We start from the raw sequence: 21071 nt of genomic DNA, 5'->3' as shown, positions 1-21071 counted from the left end.
TCTGACCTAAGATGGTGAGGGTTCCCAAGAGTCTTAGCCTTCCGCCATGCTATGAAAATCAGGTTCATGCTACAAGTTTAACCCGGTCGTAGAATTTCCAGGTACCCAGAGCTAGCCCAAGGGGCCTGTGAGGATAGGTAACTCACTGTTTTTATCAGAAGTCTGAAAAAAGGGGTTTGTAATAACAGTTCTGAAGCAGAAAAGAAAGCAAATTTCTGCTGCAGTTACTCTAATCAGTGTACAAAAAGAGGGCTTTTATCCTTCCTAATAAATCAGTTGAATAATTTTGATTTCCTCACCTTTTGATTTATTCTGTGGGCCAAGAAAATATTCAAAATGGATCCTTCCCAATCCCTCAAAAAATTCCAAACAATGCTATGACTGTTAATACTGGGCTCTCCATTTTCACATAATTAACAATTATCACTTAAGGTCACAAGTGGTTCCAGACCAATACAGATAAGCCTAGCATGTTAGCAGGCATTACTGCAGCATCGTGAATTAAATTAGATCTGAATTAAAGTTGTTTCTACAACAAACTAGTTTATTCCTCAAATCCTACCCTTCTGGTGATATAAATTTATGGGATTAGAGCCAGCAAAATAATAGAATTTTCAGATCTTGTCTACTGCAGCTCTAACATACCCTGCTTGCTTCTCTATTTCATTTCTATTAACAATCACACACAGAGTTCAATTTTAGCTACAGAATAACCTCTGGACCATTTAAGAGGACAATTGCATCAAACAGTAATAAAGGCATCATCTGAATGGTCAGTACCAGTTTTTCTGCACAAATTCTCTGCTTAGAGGACTCCCTAAACCCCTTATCTTGCCTGCCTGGGGCACCTTGGTGACCACTGCACCAGATGGAATCTTCATTCCTGAAATCTTCCTGCCCTGGAATCTTCCAGGCAGTATTCAGTTCTGTATCCACATACATTGTGTCTCCGTGAATAACTGGTTATGAGCAACCATTCACACAAATCTCAACTTTGAATGCTTCACTTGAAATACCTATTTTAAGATTTATTGTATTAGCAAGTATAATATCTTTCCCTCTCTCATCTACAAAGTTTTTTAAAGATAAGAAATTAGTTTATCTGTCATTAAACTAGCCTTAAAATGATTTCAAATTTGCCAAAATAACAGCCATCAACCATCTTAAAATTCAGTAGAAGATACACAGGAGAAAATTTTAATATTAGATTTCTAAATCATCAAATCAATTTTATTTTAATATGACCACAATTTAAATTTAATTATTTCTGTATACAGTTACATAAACATGATAAAATGCCAACAGTGATTTTGGGTGGCAGAATTACCAGTGATTTTTATTTAGTTTTTTTTTAATGCTTTTCTGAATTTTCCTAATTTCCTACAATAAGCAGATAAGCATTTTCACTTTAAAATCTGAAAAGGCATCATTTAAAAATATTTTCATGCTTTTTGTATTAAATTGAGCTTAATTGTAGAAATAGGCAAGCAAACCAACATACCTTTTGATTAAATGGGCTCGGCTGTTCACGTAGTTGGAGTCAAAGGAATAATTTTCAGTCTGCAATGGGGAAAGAAAAGATTAAAAATGTTATGGAGGTGATTCATGGAGAGTCAAACTGTCCTACTTAGGAGGAATTTTTCTACTGAGCAAGAGGCAATGAATGAATCAGAAACTATAGCCATAGTAGGGCAACACCCTGATGAAGACTTGCCACCTCCCTGGGGCCCTGGGGGCTCTGTGGAGGCAGGCCCGTGAACAGAGGAAGATGACACAAACATCCCCTAGAATACACCTGACTACTGACCATGCAACCACTTAGGGAAGATACAGCATGACCCAAACTCTTTACAGAAACTAATTGCTTCCCATTCCCCAGTGGACACAATTCTGTGCCCATCAAATTGACTGGAAGTTCAAAGGTATTTTTATTAGTAGTAGGTAATTAACACATTAAAATATTTATTCCACAGATATATAAATGCAGGCAAGGTAATCCTCCACTGTGGATTTAAACTCTGCACTTCCCTTTGTTTTAAGACATTTTGCTCAGCACTGGTTATATAGGGAGGCCTTCATTTTATCACAGATATAGAGGCAAACAAGTATTACACCTAAAACAGGGTGAAAAGCAGTCCACAGTGGGTGCCAAAGCCTTTCATGTGAAACATGCAGTTTGCAAGTAAACCCTTGTCTCAGCTCCCATCATTAAAACACCACTGTCTAATGTGGTTACAGTAGACTGCCTGAGCAACAGCTTTACAAAAGCAAATGCAGAATACCTGCCAGATAAAAGAGTTGGGAAAACAGCTGATAAGCATCCAGAGGTTGGGGGCAGATTGCAGGGGGGTCAGCCTTAGGAGGGTGAAACACAGGGAAAAGTCAACACTGAAGTAACTGGAGGTCCTAAAAAAGTGGATCTTATGTCCAAAACTAAAGTACTACTCTGAAAAGTGCCCATCTCCTCTGCCCCCCTGCCAGTCTACCAGAAATTCTCACCATTCTCACCATTCCTTAGGGCCTTCCGAAATCACTTCAACTGAAAGTGCCTGTGAAAGGAAACACAATAGCTGTCGAGCTAACAACAGCAGATTCCTTTCAGATGACTACATGTCACACATGAACTATGCTAGGCTCTTAAACACAGCTTTAGGTTTCAGGGAGCTCAGACTCCTTGAAAACAGGAAAACAGGACAGGTGATAGCAGTTCTACCACATGAGTACCAAATAGCCAACAGTCTGGATAGGGACCCTAAGTATCTAGAGTAGGTGGGGATGGGGGTGGCAAGTAGGTGAGAGAAAGAGAATGTAAAGAGAAGAAAACTAAATCCCCATCACTCTCCTGTACTTACTGGTGCATGCCCATGTTCTCCCCATGCCCCTTATTTGAAAATGAGCTGTGTAATTATATCTGGTAAAGAACTTGCCTGCCAATGTAGGAAACAGAAGAGACACAGGTTCAATCCCTGGGTTGGGAAGATTCTCCCAGAGGAGGGCATGGCAACCCACTACAGTATTCTTGCCTGGAGAATCCCATGGACAGAGGACCCTGGCAGGTTACAGTCCATGGGGTTGGAAGAGTCAGACATGACTGAAGCGACTGAGCATGCACACATGCAAGCACACTGGCTTTTTCTAAAGGATAAAATCCCCTTTAATGAAAATCACAAGTAAGTTTTGGTGTTGTTGGAAGGAATGGATTGGGAGAGTTAAAATCAAAAGGGTTAGTTCATTTCTAATTGTTTCATAAGAAAATGGAGGCTGAAATTGTTGCAAACATAACTACAAGAGGAGGAAGCAAACTTGAAGCTGCATTGGGAATACAGTGCTGGAAGAGCTTATCCATCAGTGAGTCAACCAACAAGCACTTCTTGAATTAATTTCTACACCAATATAAAAGGCAAAAATAGTGTTGGGTAAATGTGTTCTTCTATGATATTCAGTACAATATATAATTTAATAAGTGGAAGTCTGCTAAGTGCTTCCCAGGTAGTGCTGGTGGTAAAGAATCTGACTGCCAATGCAGGTAGATGTAAGAGATGCAGGTTCGATCCCTGGGTTGGGAAGATCCCCTGAAGGCGGGCATGACAACCCATTCCAGTATTCTTGCCTGGAGAATCCCATGGACAGAGGAGCCTGGTGGGCTACAGTCCATAGGGTTGCAGAGTCAGACTCAACTAAAGCGATTTAGTACACGAAGCATGCTAACTGCCCCCGACACACCCACACAAAAGGATTCTGCCCAAATAAAACAGGGAAATGATTAAGCACTGAGTTTAATTATTAGTTTGTGCAACCTAGGGCAAATTACTTAATTTCTCACTTTCCTCCTCCATAAAATAGCCATGAATCCATGTGTGCTAATTTGCTTCAGTCATGTCCAACTCTTTGTGACCCTATGGACTGTAGCCTGCCAGGCTCCTCTGTCCAGGGAATTCTCCAGGTAAGAATACTAGAGTGGGTTGCCATGCCCTCCCCCAGGGGATATTCCCGATCCAGGGATCAAACCCATGTCTTATGTCTCCTGCATCAACAGGCGGGTTCTTTACCACTAGCACCACCTGGGGAGCCCTAAAATAGGCATAACAGAAAACAAATCCTAAGAGGAATTTCAAGTGCATTTGTCATAACTCATGGTAGGAATGGTGGAAATCCTTATCCTCTGCTTTCTACAGAATATGGATTCCCAAGTAGGATCTGGGATTTGCCCCATTTGGGCAATAAAAGAGTACCATGCAGCACACATTCCATCGCAGCCTCCAAACTTCCTAAATCAGTTTTTCCAAGGAAGTTAACAGAGACACAGGTGTAAAAGAAAGGAAGATACTAGCTTTGCACAGAAAGCATGAGCAACATTCCAAGATATTGCCACATTAAGTCAGTTTTCAGGTAGAATATTTTATACCGCTTTGCATATATGTGTGCACTGTGCATCAAATTCGGAGCCCTGTGGAGATATGACAGAACTCTGGGCAAATAAGCTAAATCATACAAATTTATCCCTCGTGACTGTATTACTTCTTGGTCCTAATGGAGTACTATATCTCACCTTGAGGATTCCCACTCACAGGCACTGAGTTATAGGAGAACACAGGTCTAGAAGATTTACTTATGGAAACTTAGCAATTCTCTTTCCCTTGCTGTGGTATACAGGTGGGTTAACCTGGACAGATATTCCAGGCATGATCTGCCACTGTAGGGTAGGAAAGTGTCATTGAAGCTTATCACCTTGCTCTCTTTCTCTTTTTACTCTAAAAGGGTAAACTCCCCACCCCCGCCACCCATTTTCGTCTGTCCTGACCTTCAAATGTAAATATTGTATTCCCCAAACCAGCACAAACCATAATAGACAGATGGCCCATGCTACATCCTCATGCAATTAGCAGCACTAGTCATGAGACAGGTTCCTAGAACCGATTTTCCCATAGCGGATGGAGCTATGCTGAGTCATCCATTGCCTTTTGCCTCTGTAATCAGTCTCAGGTCTTTTTGTGAGGCAGCTTGGTGAGAACTATGGAAACAACCTATGCAACAGAATTATTCTATTAATAATTGGAGAGGATATACTATTCTGGCCTCATTAGGACTACAGTCCAAACAACTGAGCCAACTGGCCATAGATGGCCTATGATGAGTCAGGGTAAACTAACATCAAGTATTCTTGCTTGTACTGATTCAAAGTGTGTGTTCAAATCCAAATGCACTGAAAGAGTACATTTTTTTTCCACACTTCAGGTAGAGCAAAGAATGAGACTCAGACCACCCCGAAGAAGGAAATAATTTCTCTTAATGAATAGTTTGCAAGTCTTAAGCCAGTGGTTCTTAGCCCTAACTGCACATTAGAGTCAACTAGGGAATTTTTTTTTAATACTGTTGAGAAGATCCCACTCCAAGAGATTCTGAGGTAATTGGTCTGGAGTGGGGCCCAGGCATTAGTACTTTTTTAAAAGCTTCCTAGGTAATTCTAACAGACATCCAGAGTGGAGAACTGTCTTGGGCGAAAGACCAGACACTGGCTTTGACCCGATGTGCTGTGTTTTCTAAGGCAAGCCTAGAAGATGGCATATCTTTTGCCAGATTATCTACCAAGGTCATCTCAACAAAGACTAAAAAATGACAAAAGAAATACACGTTTTAGGAAATAATAAAACAGCTTTTCTTTTTTGCATGAATGTATTGGCTCCCAGTTAGCCTTATTTAATCAAAATTTGCTTGACATTATTCCAATCCCCTCTCTAAGTATTCTAAATGGGAAATAACATGAAACATTTGAGAGGGGAAATTTTATCTAAATGTCACATTAATTTCACTAGGAAATGTCCGCATCTCCAATGAGACAGCCAAGTTAACACAGGAACACAGCAAAGAGAGAATAACATTTGTTTCTGAAAAATTTAAATTTTGACATCAAAAAAATGGGTCTAGAGCAAACTTTTATTATATAGTATTTTTATGATAATAATTATATTCCCAGTCTCAACAGTAAGTGTCACTTTCCTATCATTTAACATATTCCTCCCAAACCCTTTCTCTAATTAGAATTCTTTATCCTAGGATTCACTGAGAACAGACTTCTCACTTTGTTTAGGTTTAATCAAATCTGAATTTTCTGAAAACAAAGAATTAATACTTGTGGATAGTAGAGTTTTTTGGATAGCTTAGAGCTTTCTTCTCTAAGGACTAAAACTTTGGTTTAAAATCCTACACATCATGCCTTGTTTGTTTGTTTTTTTTTTTAATTGGAGGGTAATTGCTTTATAATATTGTGCTGGTTTCTGGCATACATCAACACGAATCAGCCACAGGTATACATATGTCCCCTGTCTCTTGAACCTCCCTCCCGTCTCCCACCATATCCCACCCCCCACCAGGTTGTCACAGAGCACTAGATTAAGCTCCCTGTGTCACACAGCAAATTCCCACTATCTGTTTTACATATGGTAATGTATATGTTTCCTCACTTCTCTCTCAATTCATCCCACCCTCTCCTTCCCCCACCATGTTCACAAGTCTGATCTCTATGTCTGCATCTCTATTGCTGCCCTGCAAATAGGTTCATCAGTACCGTCTTTCTAGATTCCATACACATGCATTAATATACAATATTTGTCTTTCTCTCTCTGACTTACTTCACTCTGTACAATAGGCTCTAGGTTCATCTATCTCATTAGGACTGACTCAAATGTGTTCTTTTTAACAGCTGAGTAATATTCCATCATATATATGTACCACAATTTCTGTATCAATTCATCTGTCAATGGACATCTAGGCTGCTTCCATGTTCTAGCTATTTAAAAAATGTTGCAACAAATTGCCTTGTTTTTGAACATTATTACAGTTTCTTAATGGTTCCTCTGAAGTGCCTTTCTAAACATAAATCACTGTACCATGCAGGTTTGCCTGTACACTCATTGACTTCAAAAAACACTGTGTCTTTTGAGTTCTTACCTTTAATTTTTAACATATGTCTCCCACCAACTTGCCATAAAACACTCAATATTGTTACTACTCAGTGCTATTAGTACACCAAAGCAGCTCCTCTTCCATTTCAAGTTTGATAATTCTCTCCTGTGTTCTTGGAAACTATATATTTATTAGAATAGTCTAGAAAATGAGACTTAAGTTCTGGATAGAGAGATGAGATGTTTTTTTAAGAGGGAAATGGCATGATCTTTACTGCAAGGACTTTTCTATAATGTTTTAGGGTTTGCTGTTGTTTAGGTTGTTTTTTTTTTTCCCCCCTGCACAGGAGCCTTCTTTGCTATTTTCAATTCTCATCTTCTTTCTGGATGTGGGAGTTTTCTAGAGAGACTTTGGGGTGGGTGGTATGTTATTATGTTAATGAGTCTGGCATATCACAAGTCAAATACTTCCAGTTTGTCAGGCCCCCAAGGTACCAGAATGCCCTACTTTCATTGTCATTTTGCATTACTTTCACAGTTCACTGAGTTGTGCCCTAGTCTCTGGAAGAGTGACTGTGACTCTCAGTCACCAGTCTTTATCATCAGTACAGACTTCAACCCTAAGGAGAAAGAAGCCCAATAAATGCAGATATCCAGGACTAGAATCTTTGCCCAGAGGCACAAATCCTCAGGTCACACTATAACGTTAAAAAAGGTTACAGATGCTGAGATGAAAACCTTAAGGTTTTCATTTGAAAATGAACAGCCATTTTAAATTATACTTTAAAAGTCCCATCAAACTGAAAAACATTATAGCTGCAATTTGCTAACTAATTTCTTTTTAATTTTTCACTCAGTCATTTTATCAATACAAACAGGAAAACTAGAATCCCAAATCAGATGCACAGCAAAATGATTTTTAAATGCTGGTTCTTTTTTTAACTGCTGATGTCTAATAATGATAATTGTACCTATTGATCATATGATAAGACTCATAACCTTTTTCTGAAAGTAACTGCTGCTTTAGATGTTCAAATGGCATCTTTTCACAAAGGCATTTTTTTAAGGAAATGAATTGACAAATGGCCTTTCCCTCCTTACTATCTTCAGCACATAAAAATGAAAATGTAAATTCTATATAAAAATAAAGCTAACATGCCTGCAGCTAAAATGTATATTCAAAGACTCATTCATCCAGACAGCAGAAGCTGAATGAGAAAGTAGTGAAGACAGAATAAAAGGCACCATCCACAGAGCTGCCATCACCAGAATTATCCTGAACTGGAAAACAAGCTAAGTAACCTTCCACTGGCCATGCCTATGTACACATTAGTGCTAATTCTCATGTACAGACACACACAGTCTGACTACAGTAAGCAATGCGATGTAGGGGAGGGGGTGAACTGAACTCTCTCCTCGTGTCTGTCACTGACTCATTGGTGGCCTTGAATAAAGCACTCAATCCCTCTGGAAGTGTTAATTTATCTATCTAGGAAATAAAGAGAACAACCCAAATGATGCCAATGTTCCCTTCAAGCCCCGGCTCTTGTTCAGTCATTCGTTTTTTCATTCATTCCTACATGCAATAAACATGCACTAAACCCTGAGAACGAAAAAAAAAAAAAAAAAGATATACGCTAGACCAGCAAGGAGATAACAAACTGATCAACTCTGTGCTAGGGGTGGTTATACTTGTGCACAGGCTATGGAGTGGACCTTTGAGAACTGTACCACAACTCAATGTAACTAAAGTCTGTCGCTAAGTGGTGTCCAACTCTTTTGCGACCCCATGGACTGCAGCTCACAAGGTCCATAGGATTTCCCAGGCAAGAATACTGGATTGGGTTGCCATTTCCTTCTCCACTATGGAATTAATTAGCACACTAATGGCTTGATGATAGTAGGTGATACACATAGGAGAATTTGGCCTTTATATTTGCTACACATACAAACCCATGTCACAAATACAGGGAACCTCCCTCTCCTATCAAATGAGTTATAAAACTTATAAAATTCTTACAAATAGCATGCCCCTTTGGCTTCACTTCCACAGCCTTCATCAACTTGTGCCACTACTTCATCTCCATCTGCCTTTTGCCCATTCTGCAAATGCTATGTGCATAACCTTTCTTGCCCACTATTTTCATCACAACATTTCTCTTTTCAAGGCTTCAAAGAAACCTTTCAATGGTTCCCTGATGCACTTAGCATTAGTGATTTAGTTGCTAAGTCGTGTCCAACTCTTGCGACCCCATGGACTGTAGCCTGCCAGGCTCCTCTGTCCGTGGGATTTTCCATGCAAGAATACTGGAGTGTATTGCCATTTCCCTTCTCCAGGGGATCTTCCCAACCTAGGAATCAAACCCAGGTCTCCTGCATTGCAGGCAGATTCTTTACCAACTGAGCTAACTTGAAATTAAATCTTTAGCTGAGCAGTCATCCAATACCAAGTCCTCTACTTCCCTCATATCTCAACCCTCATTTCTAATATGCCTACATCTCTGATCATCCCACACAGCTTAACATGTTCTCAGCACTTAGTGTACAGACTATGTGATGTACTTATGCTTTTCCTCAGGTTCTATGATTATTTCATGTGTAGTATGTCAGTATATCCTCCGACTAGACTGGAAGCTTTCTTTTGAAGTCTCAGTGCCACAATGCTGGACACTTAGCAAGTGCTCATGTAATGAATCCATCAATGAAAGACCAGAGAAGGGGTGGAAGGGGTTAAGAATAAAGCTTCTTATTACTGTTAAAGCAGATGACCAAATCTGTAAGGCCAAGGTGGTCTGTTTCTTCAGAAAGCATCCCTTCTGCCCACTGTCTTCTGTAGTTACAGTTTGTTCTCTGTCCTTATTCCCAACAATGACCTTATAAATACACAGTAGTCTAGATATAACTGCCAAGGATAAGATGCTACGGTTAGGTGATTCCTGCCCATCATCCATCAGTCCTGCCGTATCTCTGGGAATGGCAGTAATGACACATGATAGTGTATCCAAAACAGGGTAGATAAAATTTCTGTGAAAAGATAAAGCTTTGCCTTATCTGTAGAACTCTGAGCCACAGACTGACAGTGTGACAGCTACTTTTCATCATGTTAAAGAAGACTCTAGGATTCCAATGGCTTGCAGACAGGGCTATCAGTAGGAAACATAGGCCATTTAGTTAACATCCAAGTCAAGTTGAAAGAGTTCCCCTCTTGGTGGCCTTTTATCATCACTGTTAAAATTTCACTGGCACCATCGATATAGACAGACTACCTAGAGCTGACAAAGGCAGCTTAGAGAAAGCCCTTTTCTCTACCCTCATCTTTTATTGGGTCAAAGTTGTGACTTTAGAAGAGCAACCCAGTACATATTTTACTACAAAGGCCTCCTTGAGAAACCTAGGAACTTTCTGTAGGAATCCATGCAATTCAGAGGCAAAGAGCCTACTGAATGACCAGACTAAACACCATCCCATTATACAGATAAGAACAGTTTTCTGTTCTTCTCTGGGACCCTTTTCTAAGTCCTTTGTGGGGTACAGTGCCCTTGAAAATAATATCTGCTTACAAAAAGCTCTGAGGAACCAGTTAATGCTTATTCTACACAGGAATGCAAAAACAACAAGACTTTGGTGTGGATACAAGTAGTTTAAGACTAAATAAAATGACTAACCCAATCACATAAGTCATATCATCTCATCCCACATAAACAAAATTCAACCTGAGAAGTAAATAGCTATCAACCACATTCACCAGTAGAACAAAACCTGGAGGGTAATCATCAACCCCAAATATGTAAATACCACACATTAAAGCTATTTTGTAGGCTCAGAGTGCCTTTCATCCCCAAATATTAAAGTATTTTACAAGCAGGTGCCAACTGTTACTCCCCTACTTAAACAGCCAAGAAAACAACACAGAGGTTAAATGCTACAGCCACGTTAAATACTGACTCAGCTAGCTGCTGCTGCTGCTGGTGCTAAGTCGCTTCAGTCGTGTCTGACTCTGTGTGACCCCATAAATGGCAGCCCACCAGGCTCCCTCATCCCTGGGATTCTCCAGGCAAGAACACTGGGGTGGGTTGCATTTCTTTCTCCAATGCATGAAAGTGAAAAGTGAAAGTGAAGTCACTCAGTTGTGTCTGACTCTTCGCGATCCCATGGACTACAGCCTACCAGGCTCCTCCGTCCATGGGACTTTCCAGGCAAGAGTACTGGAGTGGGTTGCCATTTCCTTCTCCAGACTCAGCTAGAACAAGTCACAAAAACAAGAACAACAAGAAAAAACCCCAGAAACACTGTTCTTGGCATGACCTACTACTGAGATGGAAAGCAAACACAAGCTGGTAACAACAGAGAAGTGATTAGCCTGCTTTCTACCTATTTTTCTCTGAATGACTTTCTTTGCTACTTTTTGTGAATGGGTCAGGAGAGTATAGCATAGCAGAGAGACAAAAGAAAAATTTGGCACACACTACTGCAGGTAGTTCTCCAGACGGAGATGGCTCCAGGAACAAGCTACTTTCTTCCCTGCAACCTTGGTGACCATTTCAATTGTCCTTTAGAGATATTGACAACCATCTTTACAAGGTGACATAAGATGACTAGTGATGACTTTATGGGGTAGCTTCAATTTCAGAAGCTATGATTTGATAAAGTTGATCCAACTGACAATAAGAAACCAATTTAAGACCTTCCACAGCAATGGCCCAGGGAGCCACAGTAAGAGCTCTCCTGAATCCAGACTATCTTTGAGTCCTTCTGGCAACCCACTCCAGTATTCTTGCCAGGATAATTCCATGGACAGTAAAGCCTGGCAGGCTACAGTCCATGCAATCGCAAAGAGTCAGACATGACTGAGCAACTGAGCATGCACAGCTTAGAGAAGGTTCAGCACTCTGGTCCATTTCTGCTGAATTCTATTTAATTGGCCTCAATTCTCTACTACTTAGCAGCTACGGAGTCCTGACTGCCTGCAGAGTGCAATTTCTATTGAGCAAACCTTGTCAGTGAAAAACTTTCAAAATATTTGGAGGGAAAGCTGCGGGTGACTCTGCCTGTGGGCCCAAACAACACCCCCAAATCCACTTCCAGACCCAATCTCATTATTTATATTATACATCACTTAAAGCCCAGTTGCCTCCACAAGCTTATTTAAGAGTGAAGGAAAAACAGCCTTTGGCATATCATTCTAAATTCATTTCCCTTGTACCGGCTTGTTGCTCAAGCCTGTAACATGTGATCATGCCGACAAAAAACAACCAAGTTCTACACCATCTTGAAAATAGTGAATGTGTTAGCTTCTGATATTGATGTTTTCTAATTAGATGAAACACAATAGATCATTTGCTTGTTTGTGGTCAATGAAATTTTCCATAGTTCTCTTTTGGTGTAGTTATTCTGATGACCATGGCAAACACAGTATATGGGAGGCATATAGGCAAGAATGTGCACACACGGCATCCATTTATATTTACTGTCACTAAAATGAAAACAGATTATTTCCGATCTTTTTAAGTACTAATTTCGAATTTAATGAGGCACAATAAACATTTCTCAAAATCAGACTCCATGGATGCTTACCATTGGCAACCCTCTAATTATGACCAGAGTTTAAATAAAGGGTGTTCAGTTCTGTTGAAATTATTAGTCACTGAAGGAAATCCATGGTAGCCTCCAGTTTCTAGTGACTTACACAAGCACTGCAGAAAATCTGTGTTGGAAGCAAGACAGAACTTACACTTCAGCATCACTTCATGACACATAAATGAGAAGCAATAGAAAGAGGATTTGGAGAAGGAAATGGCAACCCACTCCAGTATTCTTGCCTGGAGAATCCTGTGGACAGAGGAGCCTGGTGGGCTGCTGTCCATAGGGTCACACAGAGTTGGACACGACTGAAGCAACTTAGCATCCATGCATGCATTGCAGAAGGAAATGGCAACCCACTCCAGTGTTCTTGCCTGGAGAATCCCAGCGACAGAGGAGCCTGGTGGGCTGCCGTCTATGAAGTCGCCCAGGGTCAGACACGACTGAAGCGACTTAGCAGCAGCAGCAGCAGCAGCAGCAGCGAAAGAGGATTGATTCAAGGAAGTAATGGAAATGTTTACCTAGTCTTTCAAAACCCCTACCTATCCACCCAGATCCTAACAGACCTTCTCATTTTATGCTGGGAAGGGGGTGGTGAGGGCAGGCTGGAATTTGACCTGATTTTGTAAACAGATCCGACATAAGAGTGCCAGCAACCATGCACAGTAAAGCCATAACTACACCTTGAAAAGTGGCTAATATCAGCAGCTTGAAATTGTGAGAGTATTAGAATTCTGTAATGCAGTTATGCAGTGTAACAACAGAACAACAATTACTAGTATGCCTTTCATTTATACGAATCTTTCATCAAAAAGATTTCAGAATGTTTAAAAAGGGTTTCAGGAGAGAGCAAAAATGTACTCAACCTTAGAGCAACCATAAGACAGAGGAATATTCTTAGATGGCAAAAAAGACAGCCAAGGTGGAAACTGGGCCTGAAGGTGGTTACATTTTCTACAGAGCTTATGGTACAGAACTGAAGAATTTTGCTTTTCATCCATTCAGCGAGACTTCTAGGAGGTGCTTGATGAGTGCAATGGAGCAGGTGTCTCCTGTCAATATCATCCTGAAACAATTAGCTTTTGGAAATGGACACAATACAGAAGACTTTGCCCCATTTTTCTTTTTTTCCCCTCTTAACCAACATTAATTGGAGAAGGAAATGTCAACCCACTCCAGTGTTCTTGCCTGGAGAATCCCATGGACGGAGAAGCCTGGTAGGCTGCAGTCCATGGGGTCGCACAGAGTTGGACACAACTGAAGCGACTTAGCAGCAGCAGCAGCAACCAATATTAACTACTTAATCCCACTGCTACTATCATAAGCTAAATAAATATTATTAACCACATTAACAGCAGGACAAAACAGGTTAAAAGACTTGCCCTCTGCTAGAGAGGAGCAGTGTCACATCCAGAACTAGAATTCAAGATTTCTCATTGCAAGTCCCACACTCACAGGCCACACCTCATTAGGATTCTAGGAAAAGCAATGAAATAGAAGTAATTAGGACCGGATGACTGGCTGTACTATTTGGGAGAAAATATAAATACCCTAGCCTGCTTAAACATGACAGGTTCAAGGGTGGTGAACACAACTAGAGCAATTTCCTCTTGCAGGAAGATTAAGAAATAATTAGGGGGAACACCTCACCCTCCCTCTCCCATCAGACTCCCAGCAGCAAAAACCAGGAATAATTCCAAACTTAACTGTCAAAAAAAATAAGAAGAAAGTCAGAAACATAACATTACTGTACCTGGCAGTCCTACTCCTCAACCTATACAAGTAACTTCTACATTCCTTTCCCCATACAGTTTTTAGCATTCTCCCTCCCCAGCTTTATTCTTAGTTCTTTCTCCATTCACTTTTCTGTATACACACACCCTTCTCTCAAACAAACTAGCACCCTCACTCCTCATCCTAATCTGCCCAATACTTGTGTCTACTTGATAACAACAAAGATTTTGTTTGAGATTCAACCAGTACAAACAGGTGTGGGCAGTCATATCTCCATTCATAACATACACAGGGATACACACATATTACATATAATTTTTATGAGGGAAAAGTGTGTTTTTGCATCTCCATATTAAAAAATGCTTGTTCCTAGTAGACACAGATTCAGCTAGGGCCATAAGTCACCCTGATGATTGTTTCTTCAGATTGTTTTAAGCTTAGAAAAGATCACAGACTATTCAAAGAAAAGTCCTAGAAACCCTCCAAATACAGCCTTCAATGTAAATATAAAGTTCCTACTGGCTGTGTGATCTTGTAGAAATCACTGAACCTCTCTGACCATCAATTTCCTAATCTATAAAATAGAAATAGCACCTGTCCTGACTATCTTATAGAGTTGCTATTAAGATGAAATAAAATAATAAATGTGCAGATGCTTTCTAAAAGTGAACTGCTAGACAAAGGACAAGTCATCTGATTATCAGGTTATAAACTTGATTTCTCTTGAATTTTCATTTCTATTTCCAACAAAATTTCCAATATGTAGTTTTTTTCATGTATAGTTTTTTTTTCTGAGGTTTCTTACAGGATATTTTATCTCATTCTCCCCCTATCTGTACTATCAGAAAAATAAATAATGCAGTGAACAGTCTTGCTTTGTGCATGCTCAGTCACTACAGTCCTGTCTGACTCTTTGCAACCCTATGGACTGTAGCCCTCCAGGCTCCTCTGTCCATGGAATTCTCCAGGCAAGAATACTGGAGTAAGTTGCCATGCCCTCCTCCAGAGGATCTTCCTAATCTAGGGATCGAACACCCATGTCTCTTACATCTCTTGCATTTGCTGGCAGGTTCTTTATCACTAGTATATATATAGAGACCCAACTTCTCTAATTGCTGATTCAACACCTTAACTGGAATGTATGTGTACCTCTGTGTGTGTGTGTGTGTGTGTGTGTGTAGACAGAGAGAGAGAATATTCAGATAAAGAGAGTTGAAATGACCTCACACCATCTGAAATTATGTGAAAGGCAAGATTTGAGACACTTTAAAAGCCTTTATAAACTAGTTTTTCTTCGCCCCATTTGCTTTCTCTGTTATGATTGAACTGTCACAGAATCTCTTTTAAAAAAAAGAATGAAAGAAAACCTCATCTCAGGGTTAAGTAAAGCACATTAGCATGCATAATTCAGAACCTTCAGCTGGAAATGAGCCATTTCTAGTGTAGTGTATGGATAGAAAAACATGGTTAAAGGGCTACAGCAGCTTGACCAGGGCCTTCTAAGATCCAAAGTAATGAGAAAGTTCAACTCAGAAACACCCTGAGCCTGACTGTGGGCTCATTTTACCATTCCTCAGAGCCATGCTGCCCAGTGGCATAGATATTATAACCAATAACACAGACATAGGTAGGTAATTATTTAAATTTAGCAAACATTGAGTTAAATTTTTAGTTCCTCAATCACAATAGCCATCTTTCAAGTGCTCAGGAGGCAAATGTTGCTAGTGGCTAGTATATTAAACAGTACAGATATAGAATATTTCCATCATCCCATAAAATTCTATTGGACAGGGTTGCCTTAGGAAGACTGTTGACCTGTGACTCAGGACTCTCCAGTCCTGAAATGTGATGTCCTTGGTGACCTAAGGAAATACAAAGACTAGACCTACCTCTATCACATCATTTAGCACATTGTATTACCTATGTGTCAGCCACACAAGGCTGGAAACTTAAGGGCTTCAGTGGCTGTCACCATTTCTGGCACAGAGCAGGTACTCTCCCACCGCTTGTTAGTTAGCATTAGCTAATGTTAGCTGATGGTAGACCCATCCATCAGATAGGAAGAGCTCATTTGCCTCTTTCATAGATGAAATGAAAGGATTCTTGCAAAGCTCTTTTAAGAAAGGCTATTGTGCTTCCTCTACTTGTATTTGTTTCAACATTTCTCAAGAATTTAGATTGTAGGGAGAACTGGCTTAAGTAAAAACTAGTCTTCTGTCTCCCCATCCCTGTAAACACATCTCTTTCATTTATCCAAAGAATCATTTGAGAACCTAAAATATTAGAATGCCATGTTTACTAATATGCCAGTATACACATACATCATATTGAACATGATATCATCTACACCTTTAAAAGGGGTTTTTAACCAGAATTGAAAGAGACACGTGCACCCCAATGTTCATCGCAGCACTGTTTATAACAGCCAGGACATGGAAGCAACCTAGATGTCCATCAGCAGATGAATGGATAAGAAAGCTGTGGTACATATACACAATGGAGTATTACTCAGCCATTAAAAAGAATACATTTGAATCAGTTCTAATGAGGTGGATGAAACTGGAGCCTATTATACAGAGTGAAGTAAGCCAGAAAGAAAAACACCAATACAGTATACTAATGCATATATATGGAATTTAGAAAGTTGGTAACGATAACCCTGTATGCGAGACAGCAAAAGAGGCACAGATGTATAGAACAGTCTTTTGCACTCTGTGGGACAGGGAGAGGGTGGGATGAATGGCATTGAAACATGTATAATATCATATATGAAACAAATCGCCAGTCCAGGTTCGATGCAGGATACAGGATGCTTGGGGCTGGTGCCCTGGGATGACCCAGAGGAATGGTACAGGGAGGGAGGAGGGAGGGGGGTTCAGGATGGGGAACATGTGTACACCCGTGGCAGATTCATGTTGATGTATGGCAAAACCAATACAATATTGTAAAGTAATTAGCCTCTAATTAAAATAAATAATTTTTTAATTTTAATTTATTTATTTTAATTGGAGGCTAATTACTTTACACTATTGGTTTTGCCATACATCAACATGAATCTGCCACAGGTGTACATTTAAAAAAACAAATAAATAAAAAATAAAAAGGGTTTTTACAATCTAATACAGTGAGAAACATTTGTTGGGCTGTGTCTCTCAATGGTCCAATTTTTTAAATTATTTTCTTAAATGGCACCTTGTTTCAGTACGGCAACTGTTTTTTCATATAGCCTTGCCCTATGATCTTTTCCAATAACCAAAGCAGTTTTAAGAAGTACATAGGCAAGGTATTATTTTCCCTTTTTAACAGATGTAAAAACTGAGTCCCAGAGTGTTTTTTTAATTCAAGATCAATAGCCAATTATTGGCAGAGTCAGAGCAAAACCTAAGGCCCCTGCTTCCCAGACCAGGGTGCCTTCCACTCGGTCTAACTTTCTAGACAGTAGGAAATGGAAACCCAGTCGGCTGACACTGCTTTATTTTCAGTCTATGGTCTCCTCTAAGTTCTTTCATGAATTTAAAAAATCCAACCTTTTATGCAATATTAATTATTTCTCATATCATGACAGAGTCTTTAGTTGCTTTTCTGCCAAATGTGGTCATTTGCAAAGGTTCTTGAAGTCATTAGTGCAGTCTGACCATGCTATGCCCTAGGCTTTGAAAAATTTCCTTTTGGCCTCATGACCATCACAGAATCAATTACCCAGAGAGTATTAAAGCTCAAAAAGATCTTAGAGTATCTAATCTCTCTTTGTGTCCCTCTCTCTCTCTCTCTCTGTCACACACACACACACACACACACATTCAATATTTTGAAGACAAGGAAATGGGCCCAGGGAACCTCACCACCACCCTCAAAGTATCACAGTTGGTTTTTAGAAACCCAGACATAAGTTTAGAACTCAGCTCTTTGGCCACCAGGACTCATCCCTCTCCACCTGCCCAACTTCTTCCTGTTATTTCTCCTAAGAAGTCCTCAAAGAGTAAAACCTAATGCTGTAAATTCTGTCAACAAAATTCCTCAAGGGAGGGAAAAGTAAAATTTAGTGCAAATGATGTTTGTAAATCATTTGTCAATATCCTATCATTAAGAAAAGTAATTGTTCCTCAGGATCCTGCAGAAAGAGGATGTATGATCCACCCAAGAAAACAGAGTAATCTGAAAAAGCTGAGTAATCTGGAAAAAAAAGTGAAATGATAAAGCTCAGTGAAATACAGTCTCATTCTAGCAAATGACTTGTTTTGTTGCCACTTAAATTGCTCATCTGTAATTGCTAGAGATAAACTGCAATCAAAATACAGTATCTTCTATTAGTGCCCACTGGGGATTGTTTGATCATAGTGAAATTATCGAAAAGGTAAATTTGCTCATTTTTACTGCCTCAGTGGAAACTGGCATTAGACTACTGAGGGGGGCTAGACTGATGGCAAATGTTGCTTCCCGGTGAGGGAGCTTTTCTCCTCTCTAAATAAGACAGAGGCCCTGCCTCTGTGACTAAAAACTAAGCAGGAAAGGAGGAGTTTGCTCTGCCCACTTCCTCAAAGCATCATTCTCAGGCTTAGTTTCTTCTCCATGTTGTACTAATACCTTTGTAGTTCAGACGTCACTAATTCATATTTGGTGATCATTCTGATAGAGATAGGCTGCTGTATCTATTTTTAAAAAGGTTTACTGAGCAAATTATGGTGTAAACAAGATTACAAGGGAAGTGTTTAAACTACTTAAGAGAATAAATTGTTTTTAAGCACTGAAGAAGCAATTTACAAACAATAAATATGTTAATTGCACATCATTCTTATTTAGTCATTAAAGCAGATCCAAGGACGTCTACTTGGCAAAACTTCCTGGCAAGGGCTTTGTTAACTTACTTCTTATTACTCTATGAACTTGAAAGTAATAAAATTGCATTTTTTTTCTCTCTGTAATTCCAACTGGCCTTCCCCCAAGTTAGTCTCAATTAATCAAATTTGACTGTACTATATAAAGGCTGAGTAAAATGACAAAGCCATCAGCCCAGGGTTGAAAAACAGAAGTCACAGAAAATCCTATACTACTTTTAAGACCCTTCTTTGCACAAACTAAGAAACGAACAGTTAAATGGTCCATAAGAGTAATGGGGGAGGGGACAGAAGGAAAAGCAAAACGAGATCATTCAGAGCTGTCTTTGCCAGTTTAGAACAAATGAAAGTAATACATAACTCAGGCTCAAAATAATTTAATTTAACAAATACTATTAAAGCTATGTGCCAGGCTCCATAGAAAATTCTAAGAGTATGGAGATGAGACAGATTCTACTCCTGTCCTCGAGAAGTCCATATTTCTAGTATTGGGGACAGATAAGTGAAGAGAGAATTATAATGGCATGTTGTTAGTGCTGTAACAAGGGTATATAGAAAAGAGAGCAACATAGAAGGTTCTCCTAAGTGGCACTTGCCCTCAGAACTACCTTCAGATACATGTGATCCGAAGCAGGGGATGGAACTAGAGAAATTATTTGTTTGGGGGAAAGAGTTTGCTTCTCTCTAACTCTAATTCTTGATTTTGCAAGCTATGTATGAGTGTCAGGTGTGAGAAAGAACATAAGGCATGCTGAATAAATTCAAACAACTTCCCTACAGCCACAAATCCAACTGAATTTGGGTTGGCTCTTCTGTAAAGTTTGGAAGACAAATCACATTCAGTACATTGCTAAAAAAAATCAGTATCCAAAGGGGTAGCTAATTAAACCACAGAGACATTTTTGAGTTAGGACAAGTTTTCTCCAGTGGTCAGACGCTCATCACTTTAAAATTCTTCATGTAGCCTTTGCATAAAGATGAGTCCTGAGACAAGCTGACCCTAGTTTGGATACTCTCTTAAAAATTACCCTAGTCTACTTGCCAGAAGTAGGAAAGAAGATGGAAGTATTTCCTACAGCAGCCTGTAGGTGGACACCTTCACTTTCTTCACATGGCCAACCTATCTGCTCTCAGCTCTACAAGAGGGGCTTCCTCGGTGGCGCTACTGGTAAAGAACCCTGAAGGGACTGACACACAACACTAAACATACACAATAGAAGAGAGTGCCATAAAATTGCACATTTGATGGGAAACATAGTGAGCACTCTCTTTTCTTCTTTTATGGAATCTAAGGATGTGAATTTTATGCTTGCTCCCTTCCTCTTCTGATTGCCTGACGCTGTGCCTTTTTTCCAGAAGAAGCTGAAAGTGTTTGGGTCACCCTCTTGCCTTCTGGTACTGCTAGATCCCTAGTCCCTCCCAATTACCACCTAACCGACTGCCATCCCTGGAGGCCTGATCCCATCCAGTACTTCAAAATGAGGGAAGATCACAGGAAGAAACAAGGGAAATCTTGGCTTGTTCACAAACACTCTATCTCTGCTCTGAGAATGATGTTTCTGTGTCTTCCCTTCCTGGAAATCAGGGCCAGGATACGCTCTTAAGTCAGACTCTTTCTGTCTACTACTGGCCTTAAGCCAACAATGCACACATAGTATTTCTGTGCAAACAAAGGTTACTCTGATCTCTTAGCTCAAAAGTTTTTTCCCCTGTGCTTTAAAAAATAAATGAATAAGGCATGAGAAGGTAGACAATTAGTAAATAAAGGTATGAGCGACCCCTCCCTACATGATCTAAAAATAATGAGGATCCAATGGAGGTCAACCATTTCATAAAATTTGCCTTTTGAATATTTATTTTCACAAGTTAATATTTGTTCTGTCATTTGGGATAGTGATGATGATGATGATTAGAAGTGCCTTTTAGAAAGGCTGTAAACCAGAAAATCTCAAAATTTCCCACTACGTGCTCACCTTCTCAATATTTCTAAGAGAAAAACAAGCCACATCTAAGGTTATGC

The 21071-nt window shown here is 39.8% G+C and overlaps 1 protein-coding gene across 2 annotated transcripts in view; it reads right to left on the bottom strand.

Annotated features, from left to right (window-relative positions):
* The window catches only part of PCDH19 (protocadherin 19), a 133784-nt gene that overhangs the window by 70666 nt on the left and 42047 nt on the right, over positions 1–21071 (bottom strand). For both annotated transcript variants that reach the window (XM_086386583.1, XM_086386584.1), the window contains one exon: positions 1502–1560. In XM_086386583.1, the coding sequence (XP_086242709.1) occupies positions 1502–1560 (59 nt within the window). The remainder of the gene's footprint in view (positions 1–1501; positions 1561–21071) is intronic.

Source organism: Bos grunniens, chromosome X (assembly GCF_055505025.1).
Source record: "Bos grunniens cultivar Pamir isolate PY7600 chromosome X, Bosgru_T2T1.0, whole genome shotgun sequence".
NCBI classification, from domain to species: domain Eukaryota; kingdom Metazoa; phylum Chordata; class Mammalia; order Artiodactyla; family Bovidae; genus Bos; species Bos grunniens.
The sequence above is the reverse complement of the archived record's forward strand: the minus strand, read 5'-3'. Positions and strand labels throughout refer to the sequence as shown.